This window comes from Chiloscyllium plagiosum, unplaced genomic scaffold (genome assembly GCF_037043375.1).
Source record: "Chiloscyllium plagiosum isolate Xiang-an unplaced genomic scaffold, Cpla_swu_hap1 HiC_scaffold_44, whole genome shotgun sequence".
NCBI lineage: Eukaryota > Metazoa > Chordata > Chondrichthyes > Orectolobiformes > Hemiscylliidae > Chiloscyllium > Chiloscyllium plagiosum.
Genome location: NW_028270182.1, coordinates 13,432,607 through 13,454,536, shown reverse-complemented (window position 1 = coordinate 13,454,536; position 21,930 = coordinate 13,432,607). Strand labels below are relative to the sequence as shown.

Sequence of the window (21,930 nt, the reverse complement as noted above, 5' to 3'; positions counted from 1 at the left end):
TTTCAGTGTGAGGATAAGTGTCAGTTTTGCTGCTGGTAATCTCACAGTCTTACATCTGAGATGATAGACTCCGATTAATTCAATTTATACCCCGTGGAAATATCACAGGAATTTGCAACATTGGTCTAATTGAATTTTCTTTTTACTTGAGCAGACACATTATGACATTGAGTGAAGTCCATGTTGTTGTTGAACAGATGCACTTATGAGATTCTGCAATTGGAAACCTCCAAGGGCTGGAGAGGTGTGAATCATATTAATGCAAATATGAATTGATCGTGTTATTTCTGTCACCGACAGTCCCATCCCTTACTCTTGTGTCGTTACATTCATAGATGGAAATGTGTTGCTAGAAAAGCGCAGCAGGTCAGGCAGCATCTAGGGAACAGGAGAATCGACGTTTCGGGCATTAGCCCTCGTTACATTCATATCCCACATTTACTTGATAGGAAGACAAGCTTTAGATTCAATGGGGTTCTTGAAATATGAGTTGGATTCACAATTGATGGAGATGAAAATGCAGGATTGTGTGTGTGCGTGTTGGGCTTTGGAGGGTGGGTTGTGGAGGGGGATGAGAGCCATCTACAGCATGCTTTGCAGCAACTGTCCCAGGCACCTTTCACATCACCTTCCAAAATTACAACCTCGGCAATTTCGAAGCCCAACAGTGGCGGTCACATGGGAACAACAACCCCTAAAAGTTCCCATCAAGCCACACACCATCCTGACTTGGAAATATGCTGCTGTTCCTTTACTGTCGCTGAGTGAACATCCGGGATTTTCAGCACCTCCTCCCACTCACATGCACAGCAAAATGAGATGAATGTAAATAATACATCTCACCACAACCTTCTCAAGGGTGGGCACTTGCAGTTCCTGTCAGCATTACTTACATTTCCTTTGCCTTCCACACTATCCCTTGCAGCATCCACCTCTCTATCCCACTCACTTTCTGTCAGTTCTACTCAGCCCTGTCACTCCCAATCAGCCCATGCGTCTTCCAATCAGCCCTTGCCCTTTCCACTCAATATCTGTCAATTACACTCGATCTCTCTCTCCCTCCCACTCACTCTCTGGCTCGTAGGTGCATTCTCTCTCGCTCTCTCCATCTCTTCCATTCACTCTCTCACTCCCATTCTCTTCAACTCAGCCCCTGACACTCCAACTCACTCTGTTGCTCTCACTTACCTCCTGACTCTCACTCAGGCCTTGTCTCTGCCTCTCATTCTCTGTCTGTGCCACCCATTTACTCTCTCTCCGACTCAGCCCCTTTCTCTCCCATGTGTATTTTTCTATCTGTTTAAGAGTGAGATTTATTGAGAGCTAGAGCAAAGAGAAAAGCCTTTGGTGTATCACATCACGCCCATCAGAAACAACCACCTCAGCTTTCTCATCCCATTTCCCAGCATTTGACCCATAGCCTTTCTTGCTTTGGCATCGCAAGCGTCCATAGAAATATTTCTTCAATGACATGAGGCTTTCTGCCTACACTGTCCTTACAGTCAATGAGTTCCAGATTCCCAATACCCTCTGGGTGAAGACATTTTTTTCCCCCATCTCCTCTGAACCACCTGCCCCTTACCTTAAATCTGTAAACCCCCACTTCCCAATCACTGCTCCCTCCAGCAAACAGAAAAGTTTCTTCCTGTCTACCATGTCAAATCCCCTCGTAATTTGAAACATCCCAAATCTGTCACCTCTCAATATGCCCTGCCCCAGGGAAAACAACTCTAATCTGATATCTTCAGGGACCAGTGGACATACACACCAAGGTCCCTTTGATCCATGTTGCTTGCCAGGGTCCTACTGTTCAACATGTGTTTCCTTGCTTTGTTTGTGCTGTCCAAGTGCATCACCTCACATTTCCCTTCACTGAATTCCGTTTGCCATTGATGAGCTCATATGACCAGGCTGTCTTGCAGTCTCGGCAATCTTCCTCAGTATTTCACAGCTCACCAAATTCTGGATCATATTCAAGTCTGAATCGTTTATAGAAACCACCAACAGAAAGGACCCAAGCACTGACCCTATTGGACACAGATTTCCAGTCAGAAAAACATCAGAACAACATCCCCGTGACAATTCTGTGTCCAATTTGCCAAATTTATTTGAATCCCCTGTGCTTTTACATTTCCAATCAGTCTCCCAGTCGGGAACGTTTTCAAAAGTCTTGCTGGTTCCAAGTAACCGACATTAAAAAACATCGTTCTCATCTACACATCTGGTCAGCACTTTGAAAATATAAGTCAAGTTGGTCAGACGTGGTCACCCTTTACAAAACTATGCTGACTGTTCCTGATTAATCCCTGCCTCTCCAAATGCACATTAATTCTGTCCTTCCAATAATTATGCTGCCACTAAGGTTGGACTGACTTGTCTTTGATTTCCTAGTTTATCACTTGCTCCCTTATTGAATAACAGCAACACATTGGCTGCTCTCCAGTCCTTCAGCCTTGCTTCTCTGGTCGGAGAGGAATTGACAATTGTTGCAAGTGCCCATGCTATTTCCTCCCATACCTCATTCCACAGCGTGGGATACCTTTCATCTGACCCTGGGAAGATATCAACTTTTGCCCCAGCCAGACCACGCAGAATCTAAAGTCGGGGTACGGTGGTTATCACTGTTGCCTCACAGCACCAGGAGATCTCGGTTAAGTTCTACCCTCGCATGACTGTCTGTGTGGAGTTTTCAGTTTATCCCTGTTTCCATTTGGGTTTCGTTCAGGTTATGGTGGATTGACCATGCTAAATTGTCCCGTAGTAATCAGGGATGTCTTGGTTAGGTGAACGAGCCATGGGAAATGCAGGGATATATGGTAGGGGGTTGAGCCTGGGTGGGATGCTTTTTGGAGCGTCAGTGTGGACTTGTTGATTCGATATAAACTCCACACTATCTATACTAATTTCTTTCATTGTATCACAGACCTTCTCCGTGGTAACTATATCCATATCATCCCTCTCACTTGTGAACATTGACACAAAATATTCATTTTGAACAATACTATATCCTCTGGCTCCAGGCACAAATGGTTTGTAAAGGGCCTTGTTCCTCCTTTTGTTATCCTTTTACCCTTAATGTACCCAAAAAACAACTTGGGATGTTCTTTTATTTTTGCATGTCAGTATGCTTTCTTCAGCTCTTCTAATTTAAGTTCCATCTTGCACCTACTGAACTACTCCAAGGCTTCTGCTGTTTTAAGTTTGAAGTCCTCTAATAGGTGAATGGAGATTCACCAGTTATTTCCTCTATCTCCTTCGCAACACCTTTGCAGCCACAAACACACAGACACAGTTAGGTAACTGCATCTGCATAAACATGTCCACATAAATATATGAAAGAACACATTTAGTAATACACACAAGCACTGACATTCACAATGACAGAGACAGATTGGGAGAGAACCACACTGAGGTACCTCACATTCACAAACACATTTTATGCCGTTTATAGGTGGTGTTTCTATAATTATAAAATGTAATCCCCAGCCTTCACAACTCCCTCACCTCAGATGCCTCACCCATAGTCAACACAGAATCCTTCATCCGTGTCCTGAGACCCCTCACTCTCAGTCTCTCCTGTACCCTGACCCTCATTCTCCACAGATTCCACACCCACATCCTCCCAAGTGCCCTCACTCCCAGCATCCCCAGAGCCCTCATTCCCAGCCTGCCCAGACCTCTCACTCCAAATCTCCCCCCCCACCCTCACTCCCAGTCTCCCCTGTACACTCACTCCCATTCTCCATAGATTACTCACCACAAACTCCCCAGAGCCCTCACTCCCACTCTGTGCAGACCCCTTACCCACAGCCTCCCCAGACCTCTCACCGCCAGCCTGCGCAGACCCCTCAAACCCAATCTACCCACAGCACACACACGCAGCCTCCACATCGCCCTCTCTCCCAGCCTCCCTAGAGAACTACACTCCACCCTCCCCGCCCTCTATTTTGGCACCATGAGTAATCACTTTGATTCCTGACCCCCTTTTCTGCCCCATTCACAGGCTAGATGTCAGCCCACACACACTCACAATGCTATTTTGGAACACTCGGGGAAGTGCCTTTTCCAAGTCTTTACATCACTCGTCGATGTTTGTGTACTCTCTAGCATCACCACAGACCAAGGACCAAGTGATACTGATGTTATATGAGGCTGGTTGTTATCGTCATTATTAGCGGGGACCTAGTGATGTTGTTGATGTTGTAGGATTTTGCGGACCGGCTTCCCCCCTTTTGTTATTTTTATTTTTATATTTTTTTGGTGGGGTTCGTCCAGTCCTTGTCTCGGTGGAGGATCTTATCGCACAGTTTACGGTTTTTAGCTCTCTTGTCACTGAAGAGTTATAAGAGTTCAAGTGTCAGTGACAGAGTGAGTCTTGATGTCTTTTGGGCGAACGTATCGTATCTTTCGATGCTAAGGAATTTAATGAGGCGGTTATTCATACCCAGCCACTTGCCTCGTGTGCCCATCGTGAAGCCAAAGTATTTGGGGTCCGCGCCTCCCGTCAATTCCATGACCTCGGCATTTAGGTGATTATATTTCTCGTGTTTCTCTTGCCATGCTGTTTCCAGTGCTTTACTATCATTCTCGTACCGCACTGTGACATCTACAAACGCGATCTTCTGGTCTTTTCTAAATATGAGATCGGGCTTCCATAGGGAACCGTTTTTGGCAAATAGCCTGGGCTCCACGTACGATGTCCAGCCGTACTTACTGACTTGCTTTTGCAACTGGTCAGCGATCTTGTTATGGCGTTTTATTCGAGCATTTTTCACGAAAGGGCAGCATCCTGAGATGTGTGATATGGTCTCGTTTGCCATCTCACACCTTCGGCATAGTTTGGTTCGGTTTGGCCTTCCTCTAGATTGTGTGGCTCTTGTCGGGTATAGATTAAACCACGAGAGCATGCTGCTTATGAATCTAGAGGATTTTTGTTGTACTCCGGCTTTTGTCCAAGAATTAGAGATCTTGTCATCTCTAAAGTACTGGATGCCTTCCCCTTGACATTCCAGCTTTTGCCATTTTTCGAATTCCCACTCCACCCAGCCAGCATACCTCGCGTTTGCCTCCTGGAGTGCAGGCATGATGCCTTGGACGGCGGTCATCGGGTCGATTTTCCCTTCGCCGCTGCTGCAGTTACTGGGTTGGAAATTTTCAATTTCTTTGAGGACCTTGAGCTCGCGCAGTCCCGCAACGGTCTTTGTGTTGCTCTCACCTTTATATTGAAAGAGGCCCGAATGACCACACCACTGGACATGTCTGGTGCCTCACGTTTGTGAACAATCGCGGATGGGATTTGCACCTCCAGTTTTGGGACGCCTGGACCGCCGTTCCTGTTGCTAGCGTATAGCACTCCGTCTGCGATATGAGGTGGTAGGTGTAGGAATTCTTTGGTGGCGTTGCGGATTATTTGCTCCAGTTTTGTGAGAGTAGCCTGTGACGCTTCTGTCAGGATCAGATGGAAGTACAATTGGGGGATGACATGTATCTTTAGGAGCTCCAGCCGTTGTCGTGGTCGGAGAGGTGCTGCCTGTATTCTTAAGCTTCTCCTCCCAGTCCCCTTCTGCCACACCTGCCCATGGATCGATCCGGGCACCCAGGTATTTCTCTGTGTCACCTGGGGGTATGTGGGCTATGGCTTCGTCCCGCAGCTTCCAGTTTACGAAGTGATTGTACGAAAAGGTCTTCCTTTTAAAAGTGAAGTGGAATCCCTTCGTCTTCGCTGTGTTAATACTGAGGCCTGGATGGTCACAGTATTTCTGGAGCAGCTTCAGTTTCCTAGCCATACCAGTGTGTGAGTCGCTTAGAAGGGCGATGTCATCCGCGGAGGCCAAAGTTGACTCTTCTGCCGCCCAGGGGCATGGCGACCCCTGAGTTGGCCCTCTCCAGAGAGCACACCAAAGCGATGTTAAATAATATTGGTAAGAGTGGGTCGCCCTGCTTTATGCCCCTCTCGATAGTTATTGGGTTAAGTTTCCATTCCCTTCCACCACTATTGTGTTGCCAGTGTATAGGTCTTCGATGAGACTTACAAAGGCTTTGGGCAGTTTCACTCTTTGCAAAGATTTGATCAATAGCATGTGCCCAACCGAGTCAAACGCTTTTACTAGATCGACAAAGACAACCGCGAGGCCCTTACGATTGTACTTTGCTCCCTTGATGATGTTTTCGAGGACAACAATGTTTTCATTGCATCCAGGAGTGGCTGCTAGGAATCCCTTTTGCCTGGGGTTTATCTCGACTGTTTCACTCAGGCGTTTAGCCATTGTTTTCGTGAACAGCCAGAGCAGCATTGGACCGATGGTTATTGGCCGCCAGTTACCAATGCTTTTCAAGTGTTCCTTATCCTCGCACTTAGGAATCAGGACCGTTCGACTCTTTTTTAGTGAATCAGGGATCATGCTTGACTTTAGCCATAAGGAGAAGAGGCGGGTTAGATGGGTTTCCTCCTGCTCATGGAGTGTTCTTATGTCCTGCAGTTTCAGGCCGTCTGGTCCGGCGGCACAGTTCTCGTCTATCCCCTTGATGGCCGCTTCAAGCTCCTCTACCTCTATGGGTTTCATCAAGGACCCGTCATCGACTTTGCCAGTGTATGGGGCATACTTATTTATGTTTGATTTCTTATTTAGTGCTGACAGTACCTCACGGAAACATGACTCCACTTCCTCTCTTGATAGAGGACAAGCAGATGAGGTCGGCGCCCCCATGATCTCGCGAGCTAGTTGACGCTGGTTGGATTTGTAAAGCTGCTGTGTTGCTCTAAATTGCGCCTTACATGCTGCCCACCGTGTTTTGGCTCCGGTATTGCTGCCGGGCCTTTTGTCTTTCTGGGCCCGATCTTTCTGGGGCCTCTTGTGTTTGCCCTGTCTTTTCCTACTATTCATTAGTAGGTCGTTAATACTCTCCACTAGTCCGATTCCGAGGGCAAGCGTGTCCAGGTCATTCCTCGCGCTCAAAAGCTCCTCAGCTTGTGTAAGCTGGTCATCTACGTCCCGATGTTTAGGGATCGAAGCCGGTGTTTTTCGGCTGGCTCTTTGGCGCTGGGCTTGGTCGTCGGAATTTCCCTGGACACTCTCTGCCTCAGAATCGTGCGAGTCTATACCCGTCGTTGGCTCGCTGATGTTCTTGACCTCCGTCGGGGTGTTTGCCAGGAGCCTGCGCTTGTCTGAGATTTGCTTTGGTGTTTTGGTTTTCAGGATGCTACCGGTGGATTTGTTTATAAACTTGCATCCTGCAAATCTCACCTCTAATTCCCTCAGGAGTGCCACCTCCTCCCGTGACCATACGCGGTCGCTTCTCCCAGGTTTGCCCTTGACTTTGGGTGCCGGTTTGAGACGTCTCTCGTTTCGTAGAACCGGGTGTCTGTGCCTCTCGTGTTGACCAAGGCCTGATTGTGTTGGTCACATGCGCTGCATGCAAAGTCCTCAGTTGGGGGTTGTTTCACTCCTTCGCATTTTGGGTAATGGCAGGCTATTGAGTGTTATTCTCCTGCCTTATTGCAGCGTGAACATCTTGTTCGGATGTTCTTTATTCCGTGCACTTTAGGCACATGGGTCTTAAACATGCTCACCGTGGGGAAGAGGGTGTTGCAGTCCTTGCAGAACAGCCCATTGACGGGATAGTGGATGATTACCTCTGAGACAGATGTTCTGTCACATACTGGCTCGATAACAACTCCTTCCATGAAGGCAGTTGCATCATCTGTTTCCTCGCCAGTCTCATTCATAGTCTTTTTTGTGTCTGTGCCCTGCTTTATATCTCGATAACTTTTGTTGTAGAAGGTTTGGGTGGTTATGCTTATCTCAACCACAGGGTGGGCTGCCCTTACAGTGCCTTCTTCAACGTTATCTTTGTTATTCGTTACAGGGTGAGCCGGCTCCCTGAGAGGGGTGACCAGTCTCAGCTCCATGTAAGGTAGGAGGTAACGTCTCAAGGTCTGGATGAGATGGACCTTGTTGCAGGTTTTATACATGTACAACCTAATGACTTGTCACAGCTCTCAGTTGTGGACGAGGCTGCGGGGAGGTTGTTTTTCTGGGACACTTCCCAGCCGGACTGCTCCGTTGAAAATGGAAGACTCATACTGGTTTTTTGAGAGCTGGTCAGTCTAGACCACATCCGTCTTGTACGTTTTCTGATCGTTTGGTCACCCAACATCCAGGATTGCTGGGTTTACCGGCGGGGCCAGCGGGGAGGCACGACACACACTATGCACCAAAAATACGTGAAAACGTCATAGTCGGCAACTATGCCTCCTTGACCAAGTCAAGAAAGAGAGTCATAGTTACTCCCGCCAATGATGAGGTTCCAGCTTCCTCCCTGCTATCTCTCTCTCACTCATCACTGGATATGTTTGATCACACTGCAATAACTCGTGCTCCTCACGCTGCAATATCTATCAATCAGGATCGGGGAGAAGTGTTGCCTGTGGGTGATGTGTAATTCCATCCCAGTTTTCAAGCTGGTGTCTGGTCATGACTTTGATGTTGTCTGAACTTTGATACTGTTTTTCAACTGTGATGACCTGTCCTAGCTTCCCCATTTGTTACAATTCCAGATTAAAGTTCTCAAGTCATTAAACTCCTGTGTGAGATGAAGCGGCTACTTTTGATTATAAGCCTCCTCCCTTCAACCTTTGCAAGGAATTTCTTTTGAAATGATCTCTTTCTCCGAGACCCAAAATGACCTGAGGATTTGAAAGGTGCGAATTTTATCAGGATTCCTTGAATCAGCAAAAAGATTGAGGTTATTCATTACTAAATTCGAAAATGTATCATGTGATATTGCACATATGCACAGTTTAGAAATATAAAGTAGGTCTAAGGGCTGTGGTAGATAGCACGTTTTAGGAATGACCACGAGACACAGAGAATACCTCAAGATGATAAGCCTTTAGCTGCAAACAACAGCTATGGCCATCACAGCAGATGACCCTGAAAGCCTGTGAACTGTGAGCGTACTCTAATGTTTATGCTCTTCTAAAAACCACACTCCATCCCTGTTACATTAGCATAACCAATCGCACTAAGCCTACGTTATATCCCCTTTAAACAATCAGATTCTGCCACAATTGTCTTCTGGATTGCTCCAGACCCTCACGTTGTGCGTGGTCATCTTTATTCACCTTTTTTCACCTGACAGGCTGTAGTCACGCAAGATTGAACCAAACATGCAACCCAGATCTTACACTTACGGAACGTCTCAACATGTATTACTTTGAAGTTATATATTCATATTTACCATTAAAACAAGACACAAGTTATAACTAAGGATAATATAGATATGGTCTGAATGCTCATGAAGGACAGGTAGTTAAATCTCATGATCCTTGCAATGGAGGTTACCAGCAGAAATGGCATTGGCAGGTGTGCTGTCGATTTTGAGATTCTTGGCTTTGGAAGTTGATTCCAATTCTTTCGCCCTGTTTCCTTTCACAAGTGGCAGACCGGCAGCACTCAGTGAGCAAACGTCTTTTCCTGTTTTATAACGTGCAGTGCAGTGGTGTTTAAATCACAGTTTTCAGAACTGTCACCTTCGCAGTACGCACAAGTACACACACGAATATCTCAGGCCAGTAATATGCACAGAATCGTGCTGCAGCCTGTATTAAAGGCATGTTATTTTTTAATATTTCTGGAAAACTAAAACACGAAAGTTCACACGAGATGTTTCTTGGTCATATCTCTGCTTTTGTTTTAAGTTTCCCTGAAACACTTTTGCTGCAATATTCTATTGCCCTCACAAAATATTTTATTGGATAATGACTAAATGTACATGTGCAGCCACTTTTTGTTTTTCAGTAGATTTCTTTTGAAAAGTTAACCCATCAACATGACAATGCCCAACACTGACCAAATCACAGGTCTCCATTGTCTCTCCCAAATACACGAAACTTGAGCATCCAAACATTTCTCACTGAGACTCAGGTCCTCAGACATGGCAACCCTCAAACAAATATCTGTCACCTCTAAACTGTCCATCCTTTGGGCCAGTCCCACAGCTCTTCATTCCCCTGAGAGAAATTCATAAACAAGGAACAAGAATAGCCTCTCAGCAATTCTAGCTTGATCTGCCATTCCATAAGATCATGGTTGATATTAACCTCATCTCTAGTTAAGAAGATCACAATCATCCTGGTGCCAAAGAAAATTCGTGCAGCATTCCTCAACAACTACCGCCCAGTGGCTCTGACCCCTGTAATGAGGAAGTGCTTCGTGAAGTTAGTCATGGCTCACCTCAAGTCAAGCCCACAGCCTGCCTTGATCTCTTGCAATTTGCCTGCCATTGCAACAGGTCCACAGCAACAGCCATTCTGCTGGCCCTAACTCATCCCTGGAACACTTGGATAGCATGGATACCAACGTCAGGCTCCTACTTGACTACAGTTCCGCCTTTAACACATAATTCCAAACAAACTAATCTCCAAACTCCGAGACCTGGGTATCTACACTACCCTTTGCAACTGGATCCTCGACTCCCCGCAATCAGTGAGAATAGGCAACAACAATTCCTTCACGATAATCCTCAACACCCACATCCCACAAGGCTGTGCACTCAGCCCTTACTGTACTCGACTGTACACCCGGGATTGTGTGGCCATATTTCGTTCTCACTCCATCTACAAGTTTGCTGATCACACCACAATTGTGGGCTGGATCTCAAACAATGACGAGACAGATCGCAAGAAAGGCTAGAGTGCTTGATGGTGCGGTGGAAGGATAACAATCTCTTCCACAACATGAGCAAAATTAAAGAGCTGGTCATTGAAATCAGGAATTGGGGAGGAGGACATGCTCCTCTCTACATCGGTGGTGTTGAGGTGGATATGGTCAATAGTGTCTGTTACTAAGAGTGATGCTCACCACCAATCTCTCCTGGTCCATGTTATGGTCAAGAAAGCACAACAAAGCTTCTACTTTCTCAGGAGGCAAGGGGAATTTAACGTGTTTGCAAAGATTTGCACCAACTTTTGTTGACAGCCTTCGGTCTGGATGCATCACGGTTTGGTACGGCAACCACTCTTCCCAGGATCATAAGAAACCACAGAGAGTTTGAAGACAGCCCAGTCTATCATTAAAGCCAGCCTCCCATTCATTGACTCCATCTTTAGTTATCGCTGCCTCAATAAGGTAGCCAACACAATCCTTTCCAACTTTTCCATTGGGCAGAACATACATCAACATAACCACGTGCACCAACAGATTCAAGAACAGCTTCATCCCCGCTGTCATCCGACGTCTGAACAGACTTCTCAAATTTTAAATTTAAATGTTGTTCTCACTCTTTCTGCACTCTGCAGCTGTGTCATTGTATTCCTCACCCTGTTCTATTCGTCTAAAGCACTTTGTATGGCATGGCATGGTCTGCCTGTCCCACACGTTCATCCTGGAGTTCAGTTGTTAGTGGCATACCGCATGTATTTGTTTTGGGGCCACTGTTGTTGTCATTTTTTATAAGTGATCTGGCTGTTTCGTAAGTTTGCGGATGATGCAAAGGTCGGGGGAGTCATGGATCATGCTGAAGGATGCTGGAGGTTACCGAGGGACATACATAATCTGCTGAGCCGGATTGAGAGGTGGCAACTAGAATTTAAAGTGGAAAAGTGTGAGGTGATTCACCTTGGAAGGCGCAACAGGAATAACGAGCATTGAGCTAATGGTAAGACTTTTGGTAGATGAGCAGAGAGATCTCGGTGTCCATGTACATAGATCCCTGAAAGTGACCACCAAGGTTGTTAGGGTTATGAAGAATACATTTTGTGTGTTAGCTTTTAATGGTAGAGGGATGGAATTTCGGAGCCACAAGGCCATGCTGCAGGTGTAATAAACTCTAGTGCAGCTGCCCATGGAGTATTGCATGCGATTCTTGCCACCGCATTATCAGAAGGATATGGAAGCTTTGGAAAGGGTTCAGAGGAGATTTACTGGCATGTTGCCTGGTATGCAGGGAAGATCTTAAGAGGAAAGGCTGAGAGACTTGAGGTTGTTTCGTTAGAGAGAAGAGGTTTTAGAGGTGACTTAATTGAGACATATAAGATAATCAGGGTTAAATAGAGTGGACAATAAGAGCCTTTTTTACTCAGATGATGATAGCTCGCACAAGGGGACATGGCTTTAAATTGAGGGTTGATCAATATAGGGCAGATGTCAGAGGCAGTTTCTTAGAGAGGAGAAGGGGCATGGAATGCATTGCTTGTAACAGTAGTAGACTCGCCAACATTAAGGACATTTAAAAGGTCATTGGATAAACATTTGGATGTTAATGGAATAGTGTACGATAGATAGTCTTCAGATTGGTTCCACAGGTGAACGCAACATCGAAGGCTGAAGGGCCTGTACTATGCTGTAATATTCTATGTTCTAAAACAAATCTTTTCACTGTGCCCAGGTACATGTTCTTAATTTATTTGTTTTGTGAAATGTGGATGACAGTGGCTGGGCCCAACATTTGTTACCCATTCCTAGTTGTCCTTAAAAAGGTAGGGGTGAGCTCCCTTCTTGAACAATTGAAGTCCACATGCTGCAGGTAGACCCACAATGCTATTAAGGAGAGCATTCCAGGATTTTGACCCAGTGACAGTGAAGTAAAGGAGATATATGTCCAAGTCAGAATGGTGAGTGGCTTGAAGGGGAGCTTGCAGTGAGTGGTGTTCCCGTGTATCTGCTGGCCTTGTCCTTCTATATAGAAGTAGTCGTGGCTTTGGAAGGTGCTGTCTGAGGATCCTTGGTGAAGTTCTGCAGTGCGTCTTGTAGATAGTGCACACTGATGTTACTGAGCGTCGTTGTTTGGGGAGAGTGAAAAGTATGGAAAGGGAGACCGTGAAACTGCTGGATTGACGTGAAAAGCAAATTTGGTTCCCACTGCCCTTCAAGGTGTATATCCCGTTACCTTCCCAGTTTGGCCCATGTGTGACTCCAGAATCTCGACAAAGTGACTGACTTGTTTTCTTACTGCCCCTTCAAGCTGCAATGGAAACATTAAACAGGAATAAAACCAAATCCTCACCCGATGTCGACCCAAATCCCAGAAACAGAGAACACTTACCTGGCACTGCCCTCCTCACTTGTACAATCACTGGCTGAATTGGCCCATTGGATTGCTCATGCAACAGCCTGATGTAGTCAGGCTGTCCGAATCACACCTTACAGACAATGTGCCAAGCTCCTTCATAACCCATCCTGGCAAATCCTTTAACACCAGCCTGATAAACACACCACTGGTGGACATGGCAGTGTGTTATACAGGAGGGAGTTCACAATATTGACTCCAGATTGCATGGGGTCATAGAGTTTTGACAGCACGATCCACTGTATCTTTTCCTTTCTTCATTCAGAGGATGTGGATTTTGCCAAGGCCGGCCAGCGTTTATTGGCCATCCTTAATTGCCCGGGAACAGCTAAGATCCAATTGTATTTATATCCGTCTGGACTCACATGTAGGTCAGACCAAGTAAGGACATCTCCTTCGCTGATGACATGGAGGACCAGATGGGGTCTTCCAACAACCAGGAACAGTTTTATGGTTACCAGAATTTTATCGGTACTTTTTTGGAAAAGATTGAATTCAGATTTCACCCTGTATCATGGTAAGATTCAGGGTTTAGTCTCTAAAATATTACTTGATTCTCTGTCATGATAATCCAGTAACAGCACCAGAAGACAACCACCTCCCCTTCAGAATGGACGGGTCATCAAACATCTATTCTCATCCAACTCTGCAGCATTGACCTGTAACATTGAATACCTTGTTATTTTAAATCCTCATCTAAGTCCTATTTGAATGGATTAAGGTACCCTTCTTCTACCATTCTTTTAGACAACGAGTTCTAGATATCCACAACATTCTCAGTGAAAACAATTTTCCTCAAATCATCAAACCTTCTTTCTTTTTATCTTCAATCTGTGCCTCCAGATCATTGATCACTTTATTGAAGGGTAACATTTCTCACTATGAACCATGGCTAGAGTTCTGTTTATATTGTAGATCCAAATTAGACCCCTAAGCCTACTCTACTATAACGAAATCTCGAGACTTACACAATTAATGTTCCGGTCCTGGGAGTGTTGTTGAGCAGAAAGACCTCAGGGTTCAGGTACATAGCCCTTTCAAAGTTGTATCACAGGTAGACAGGGTGGTAAAGAAGGTGTTTAGGAACCTTGTCTTCATGATTCAGACCATCGAGTATCGGAATTGGCATGGCATTTTGGATGTTCGTGAGCCACTTTTGAAATACTGTGTGCTGTTCTGGTCACCCTGCTATGGGAAGGAGATTATTAAATTGGGCAAGATGCAGCAAAGGTTTATTTGGACATTACAGGGGCCACAGGGTTTGAGCTATAATGAAAGGCTGAATAGGCGTTCACCTTTCCCCCTGGAGAGCAGAAGGGTGCGGGTGGACCCCACAGAGGTCTATGAAAAGTCATGGGGGGGGGCATAGTTAAGTTAAAGAGCAAAAGTCTTTTTCCCGAGACTGGGAGCGTTCAAACTAAAACGAACAGGTTTGAATTTAGGGAGGAGAGATTTAAAATTGAATGAGAGGGCAACTTCTTCACACAGCGGGTGGTGCATGTGTGAAATGAACTGCCAAAGAAAGGATGAGGGGCAGATCTAGTCACAACATTTAAAAGACATTTTGATAGGCACTAGAAATGGAAAGGTTTGGAGAGATGTGGGTCGATGGCAGTTAAATCTGACTAGTTTAGTTTGAGAAATATGGTCAGCATAGAGGATTTGGACTGAAGGGTCGATTTCCATACTGTATGACTCTCTGACTTAGCAAAAACGTGTCCAGCATATCCCATAACCTAACATTGCCACGAAGCCAGGAAATAGAGTAAAATTTGTGACGCCTTCCTTTCACACTTAAACACAGTTGTATCTCGGTTTAGATTCAATATAAGTCCTTTAGTACATTGACCTGGAGAATGCAAGGGTAGTTCCGCCATAGATTTCTCATATTAAATAATTTCAATCTTTAAAAATGTTTTTTTCAATCTGTCTTTTCCTCTCAATACTTCGTTCACAGTACCTTATTTAACAAGATAGTCTTGATGTTAATGCACACTTTATGTTACACTCTCATTGACAACTGGCTGTCTTAATGAGGCTGACAAGTGTTTGTCCTATTCACAAGGGTCAGCATCTTGGTTGTCACACATAGGGTCAAGTTCAGTTCAAGTCACAATCAAAATCAATGACCAAAGCTCAGAAACCTCCACTGCGAAGCTAACTTCCGAATTCCAATCTCGCGATCACTGACTGCCACAGTGGGATCTAAACTCCTGCCTTAAAGTTGCCCTGGGCCCTTCCAATAAAATGACACAACATTGCCATGAATGCTTTGAAATTTTATTTTGTCGTCTCCGATTTAAAACAAGTAAACTCAGGAATATCCAATTCTTAACATCGCATTGACACGTTCTGTCTGGTGGCACAGTAATAATGTCACTGGGCTGGAAACACCACAGCAGGTTAACCATTTGAAGGAAAAAGATTCAAATCTCAATGAATGCAGGTGGTGAAATTCGAATTCAGAAAAAAAAATCCAGCTTCGTGATGCCCATGTCACTATTGGCATGAGAAACGCATCTGATTCACTGGTGCCCTTCAGGAAAGGAAATATGTCACCTTTTCCCAGGCTGGGCTCCACGTGATTCCAGACGAACCAGTGTGTGGTTGAATCTGAACTGCCTTCTGAAATTGCCTGTGCGAGCCTCTCAGTTGTCTCATACCCAGAGAAATTCAGGATGGGTAAGATATGCTGACCAATCAGTGACTCCCACAACTCAGCTACAAAATAAACCTTGCCTTGCCATTGGCTGAATGTCAAGGTGAGTTGTCTGGACTGGAGGTGTCAGGTTTCTTTGCCATCCCAAATAAATGGGAGTAAACTCTATTCAAGATGTTGGGATGAGGGCACAGAATTATTCTAGTATACAGGGAAGAAACTCAACACCTTGAGTCCACACTGGCTTTCTAGACAGCAATGCAGTCAGCGTTCATGACCCACTCCATATGTTTGATTGACCAGCTTATTTCCTTCAGGTCCCTATGCAACACCCATTCGGATATGTTTCATGATTGCTGCTTTCACCATCCATTGAGGCAAGAAGCCCATGCATTACCACACATCCATAATTATTCTTCAAAACACTTAAATTGTCCCACTTGGTCCTATTCTTATCTGCTAATGCGAATTACTGTGTCTCTCTTACCCTCATTATGTTGCTCACCTCTTTCAAATCTCTGCTCGAACTTTTTCATTTCAAGAGAAACTGTTGGAACCATTTCAATCGAGCCTTACACCCAAAATCTCCCACTGCTGGAACGAGACCTGGGTATCTCTCGTACATAGGTCACTGACACTGAGCATGCAGGTGCAATAGGCAGTGAGGAAGGCAAATGGGATATTGATCTTCCGAAGGAGCGGATTGGAGTACAGGAGCGGAGATGTCTTGCTGTAATTGGACAGGGTTTTGGTGAGACTGCTACTGGAGTACCGTGTGCAGTATCACAGGAAGGCCGTTCTGGTGATGGAGGGAGTGCAATGAATGGTTACCAGACTCACCCCTGGGATGACAGGTCTGATGTATGAAGAGAGACTGTATTGGTTAAAATTACGTCCACTGGAACTTTGAAGAGTTATTTGGTACAGATTTCAATTTTAAAAAAAAACTCAGGAAATTAGACCAGGACCAGATGGGACAAACACAGGAAGATGTTCTTGATCACGGTAGACTCTGGAAAAGTGTATCACTGTCTAAGAATACCGGGTAGACCATTTAGGGTTGACATGAGGAGAAATATTTTCACCCAGTTAGTGGAGTGCTTATGGAAGTCTGTACCACAGAAGGTGGATGAGGTCTCAACATTGAATATTTTCAAGAAACATAGAAACATTGAAGACAGCAGCAGAGAGGTCCATTCGGCCCTTCAAGCCTGCCCCACCATTCATCACGATCGTGGCTAATTGTCCAATTCAATAGTCTAATCCTGCTTTCTTCACATAACCATTGATCCCATTGCCCCAAGTGCTATAATTAGCTACCTCATGAACGCATTCAATGTTTTGGCACCAACTGCTTCCTATGGTAATGAATTCCACAGGCTCCCCACTCTTTGGGTGAAGATAGGTCTTCACCCGAAATTTTTATACTGTGACCCCTGGTTCTGGACACACCCACCATCGAGAACACCCTCCCTGCATCTATCCTGTCGAGTCTTGTTCGAATTCTGTAAGTATCTATGAAATCCCCCCCCCCCTCACTCGTTGGAACTCCAGCGAAAACAATCCTAACCTCGTCCATCTCTCCTCATCCGTCAGGCCCACCATGCCCGGAAACAGCCCGGGAAACCTTCGCCTCACTCCCTCAAGAGCAAGACAATCCTCCCTCAGAAAAGGAGAACCAAACCTGCACACCGCATTCAAGGTAGGAAAGAGTGAGATATACTTCGGGTCAATGTGACAAAGGGCATGGGGGTGAAAGTGGGAGCAGAGGACGAAGATGGATGATCAGGCAAGACCATTTTGAATGGGGCAGCAGGTTCAAAAAGGGCCGAATGTCCTCCTACTGCTCCTGTGCTCTACACGCAATACTCCAGATGCGGCCGCACCAGAGTCTTATACAACTGCAACATGACCTCAGTACTCCGGAACTCAATTCCTCTACCAATAAAAGCCAGTACGCCATATGCCTTCTTCACCGCACTATTTACCTGGGTGACATTTATGAAACAGAAGCAAAATTATCCCACCCCACCCCCTCCCCACCCCCTCCCCACCCCCAAAGTCTGTTCTGCCGTTTGGTCAGATCATGCTGAAGAAGGGTTACACCTGAAACGTGGACTTGTGCACCTCCTGATGCTGCCTAGCTTGCTGTGTTCTTCCAGCCTCCTACCTATCAATTTAGATTCCAGCATCTGCAGGGTTTTTTTTTGTTTCTATTTGGTAAGATCATAGCTTATCTGTTTGTGCTTCACATTCTCAGTTTACCTTTTATTTCCTTTGCAGTCAACAAATCTTTCTAACTGTTGCTCGAAGAAGATTCTATGACAAACCCCCAACCACACAATCGCCTCCTGATCAGATCGAATTGTGTGCATAACCATCAGTGAAAACAAAAATTGGCCCCTCTCTTAAATTTTTAAACAGTGCCTTGCAGCAACACCCAACTGCTCATTCTGCACTGACGCAAGACAAAATGTCCTTTCCATGTGCACCTTGTTAAACTATTTTGGATCTGATGTGCTTTGAGTGATTTGACACATTTTGGTTCTGCTCAGAGCCACATTAGAAAGGTACATTAGGGAGCATTCATTTCTTAGTCTATTTATGCAAAGATGAAGAGGTGGTTTTGTATTTCTCATCTTAACAGTGAGGACTGCGACTGACCATATCTTCTCTCTGAACTGCAGAGCCATTGATCAGGATCATAGCTGATGTTCTATCCCATTGCCACATGCCTGCCCATTGCCTGGAAAAGCCCTGGACTGAATTGAAATTCTGATCTCGCGGCAATCCAGTTCCACTATAAAATCTACAGGTAAGGCAGGAAAAGTGGGAAATACCTGCCATTTCAGATAGCATTGATTTGGAAAAAAAGAGTCAGCTTTTCAGACTGATGTCAGTCATCCGCAGTTTATTACAAATCTTATCTCTGATCAAATTGAGAGCCCCCGCTCCCATTAGTTCCACAGTAGAGATTGGCGGGTTTCTCCATAATTATTTTTCTTTGGGTTTTGTTGGAACTGATCTGAGCTTTTGAGTTACACATTTTTGTTTTTTGGAGATCAGTTCATGAATTGCAGCATCTGCAGTTTTTTTTTGCCTCTATTTGGTAAGATCATAGCTTATCTGTTTTTATATTCTAACGTCCCAGTTTACCTTTCATTTCCTTTGCAGACAAATCTTTCTAACTGTTGCTCGAAAAATATTCAGTGGCAAACCCTCAACCACACAATCGCCTCCTGACCAGATCAAAGTGTGCACAACCATCAGTGAAAACAGAAATTGGCCCCTCTCTGTAATTTTAAAACAGTGCCCCACCACAACACCCAACCGAAGAGCAAGCATTAAATTAAGTCAATTTTTTGAATGCACTGAATCAGACGGACTGAGCATGCACTTTCCTCGCCTCTGGCAATGGTAGGGTATGGAATGTGAGCTGGTATTTAGTTCTCAGATTTCAAACCCTTCAATCTGTTGCAAGATTTAATGATTCGCTTCATCGAATTCTTCAGCTCATCTCTAAACTTAGCCTGGATCACAGCGTAAACGCATGTGTTTGAACAGGAGCTGAGCACCTGCAGCATCTTGGCTTTGGAATCTGTGATAAAGCCAGGGTCATTGTAGGAGGAGTAATATCGGGTGTGTGTAAATATTGCACGCAACCTGGGTCACCCACACATCACAAAACTGCCTGATATACTGAAGAGCAAAATGATGGACTTCCATTGCTTCTCCATCTCTGCATCCTTGTGTTTCTCTCCAATCCTTTGCCCACGGAGACCCCTGCAGATTTGACTGCTCACTAAAACACGCCTGACAGCACATTGAATAGCATGAAGAAAGAATGGCACACAAGGGGTTAAAATGTAGTTGATCATTTCAAAGGCAGCCCACGCAGGGGAAGTGAAAGAAGTGGATTTATGGATCCAACCCCTTGGAATATTGTCCATAATGTACCGTGGCTCATATATAAAGTACCAGGGTAGAGATTCCAATTCCCAGAAATACTGCTGCAGTTTTTCTCATTGCAAAACTTTGTTTTCACCTTGCTGCTTAAATGAATTATTGCTACTCTGCAAGGTAAACTGAATCCAGAGACACAGATTAATTCTCTTGCTGGAGATTCCCATTAAAATCGCAAACTTTGATTCTCTAAGGGCATTGGCATCTGTCCTTCTGTTTGAGGACAATGTCCACTGAACTGAGCTGCAGATGTTTGGTTGCATGGAGCAGGATATTGCTTAATTTGATGGGAACTATAGAGTTAAACGTCTGACAGTCAGTTCGGGAAGGAAATGTTTAGAAGTCAGTCTTTGCTCATCTTAGGATTTATTCGCGAGGTGAAGAATTATTGACCTATTTTGGGGCTGCACGGTGGCTCAGCTACCTCACAGCACCAGGGTCCCGGTTCGATTCCAGCTTTGGGCCAGTATCTGTATGGAATTTCCACGTTCTCCCCGGGTCTGGGTGGGTTTCCTCAAGTTTCCTCCCACAGTCCAACGATGTGCAGGTCAGATGAATTGGCCATGCTAAATTGCCTGCAGTGATAGGTGCATTAGTCAAGGGTTAATATAGGGGAATGGGTCAACTTGGGTTGCCCTTCAGCGGGTCGGTGTGGACTTGCTGGGCCTAAGGACCTGTTTCCACACTGTAGGGAATCTAATCTAATCTAATCAATCACTTTTAATAACGCAGCAATCCTGCACCCTCTGCCTATCCTCCCTACAGTATGGATATCCTTGAAAATTTCCTTCCCAGCCCAGATTCCCTTGCAGCCACATTTCTGGGATACCCACAGCATTGCCCCACCCAATTCCAATCTGTGCTACAATCTCATTTTCCTTGCTTTGTGTGCCGTATGCATTTAAGTGCAACAGCCTCATTCCTGTGTTGACTCCGCCCCTTCTCTTGTTGTCCCCTTGTCTGCTGTCCCTGAAGTTTACTCGGTGTCCTAACACCTGTTCTGGAAATGCTCCTAAACTCTGCTGAGCACTCCAGCCTCGAACATTTTCCATAATGTTCCATGCAACTGAAGGCCCCTTCCCATTACTATTTAGCTTCAAGCCCTATCCACAGATAAAGTGATGTGATTCGCATGGACTCTGTTTCCAGCATGATTCAGGATAAGCTATTGAGCTCGGATGGGTCAGCACCCGATGGAATGTTTCAACATTCAAGGCTACAGGCCTCACTTGGTACATGAGACTCAATTGATGGGCTGAAGGGCCACTTTTGTGCTGCATGATTGCATAACCACAATCCTAAATGTCATCCTCCTTATTTTTAGAAGGGTGCTCCCTGGTTGTAGACTCCTGAGGCAGGTAAAACATCATTACCCTGCATTCACCCGACATCCACCGCCTGGTCTATTTCTTGAACTATTTTGGAACTTTCCCTGAAATTATCTCCCATTCATGAAACTCGAGAGATTACAGGCTTGGTTTATACTGGTGCTTCAGAGGGCCAGAAACCTAATTTCGATTCCAGCGTGTGACGACTGTCTCTGTGCAGTGTGCACGTTCTCCCCGTGTCCACGTGTATTTCTTCCCACAGTCAAATGATGAATTAGCCATGCTTTGGTATCCATGGATGGATAGGTTGGGTGCAGAGGTCATGGGAGGTATAGGCTTATTGGATAAGTGGGTGGGATGCTCTTCAGAGAGTCGGTGTGAACGTTTGGGTCGAATGGCCTGTTACACACGGTAGGGATTCTATGGTTTTCTTCAGCTCAGGATCTGTGTATCTCCTGTGCTAAGACCAGCTTTGAACCCTCACTCAGTGTCCCATAATCCTGCCTGGGACTCTTGACCCTGTCCAGACATCAACCACCACCCCCCAACTCCCTCAGGGGAAATGTAGACAGCAGACTGATCCAAAATGTATCAAAGACATTTTTGATAAACATCAAATTACACAAGAGCGTTTCCAGTCTCTGCATGATTTTGATTTCTTTTGGGAAAGTTCATTTCTTCATTGACCAGAGCTGGAAATTCAAACAGTGCAGGTGGGGTTGAGATTGTGACTGCCGTTCCTTGTCCTCCCCAGCAGGGGTCATCATGCTCCCATTTCCATCTAGTCCTCCAGCCAACAGCTCTTGTCCAATGGCACACTACTGTTTCACTTGTGTCTGTTGGGAGTCTGGTGTAGCTATTACATTGAAGGACTGGGAAAAAATAAAAATGGTCCCCACCGCTGTGTGCCTC

General features: G+C 45.3%; 1 protein-coding gene across 1 annotated transcript; it reads right to left on the bottom strand.

Moving 5' to 3' along the window:
- Positions 1-5,960: 5,960 nt before the first annotated feature.
- On the bottom strand, positions 5,961-7,972 carry LOC148136920 (uncharacterized). Its single transcript, XM_087982858.1, has 2 exons — positions 7,510-7,972; positions 5,961-7,387 (listed from the first exon to the last, which is right to left on the bottom strand). Exons 1-2 carry the CDS (start codon positions 7,970-7,972, stop codon positions 5,961-5,963), a joined length of 1,890 nt encoding a protein of 629 aa, XP_087838984.1.
- Positions 7,973-21,930: the final 13,958 nt, after the last annotated feature.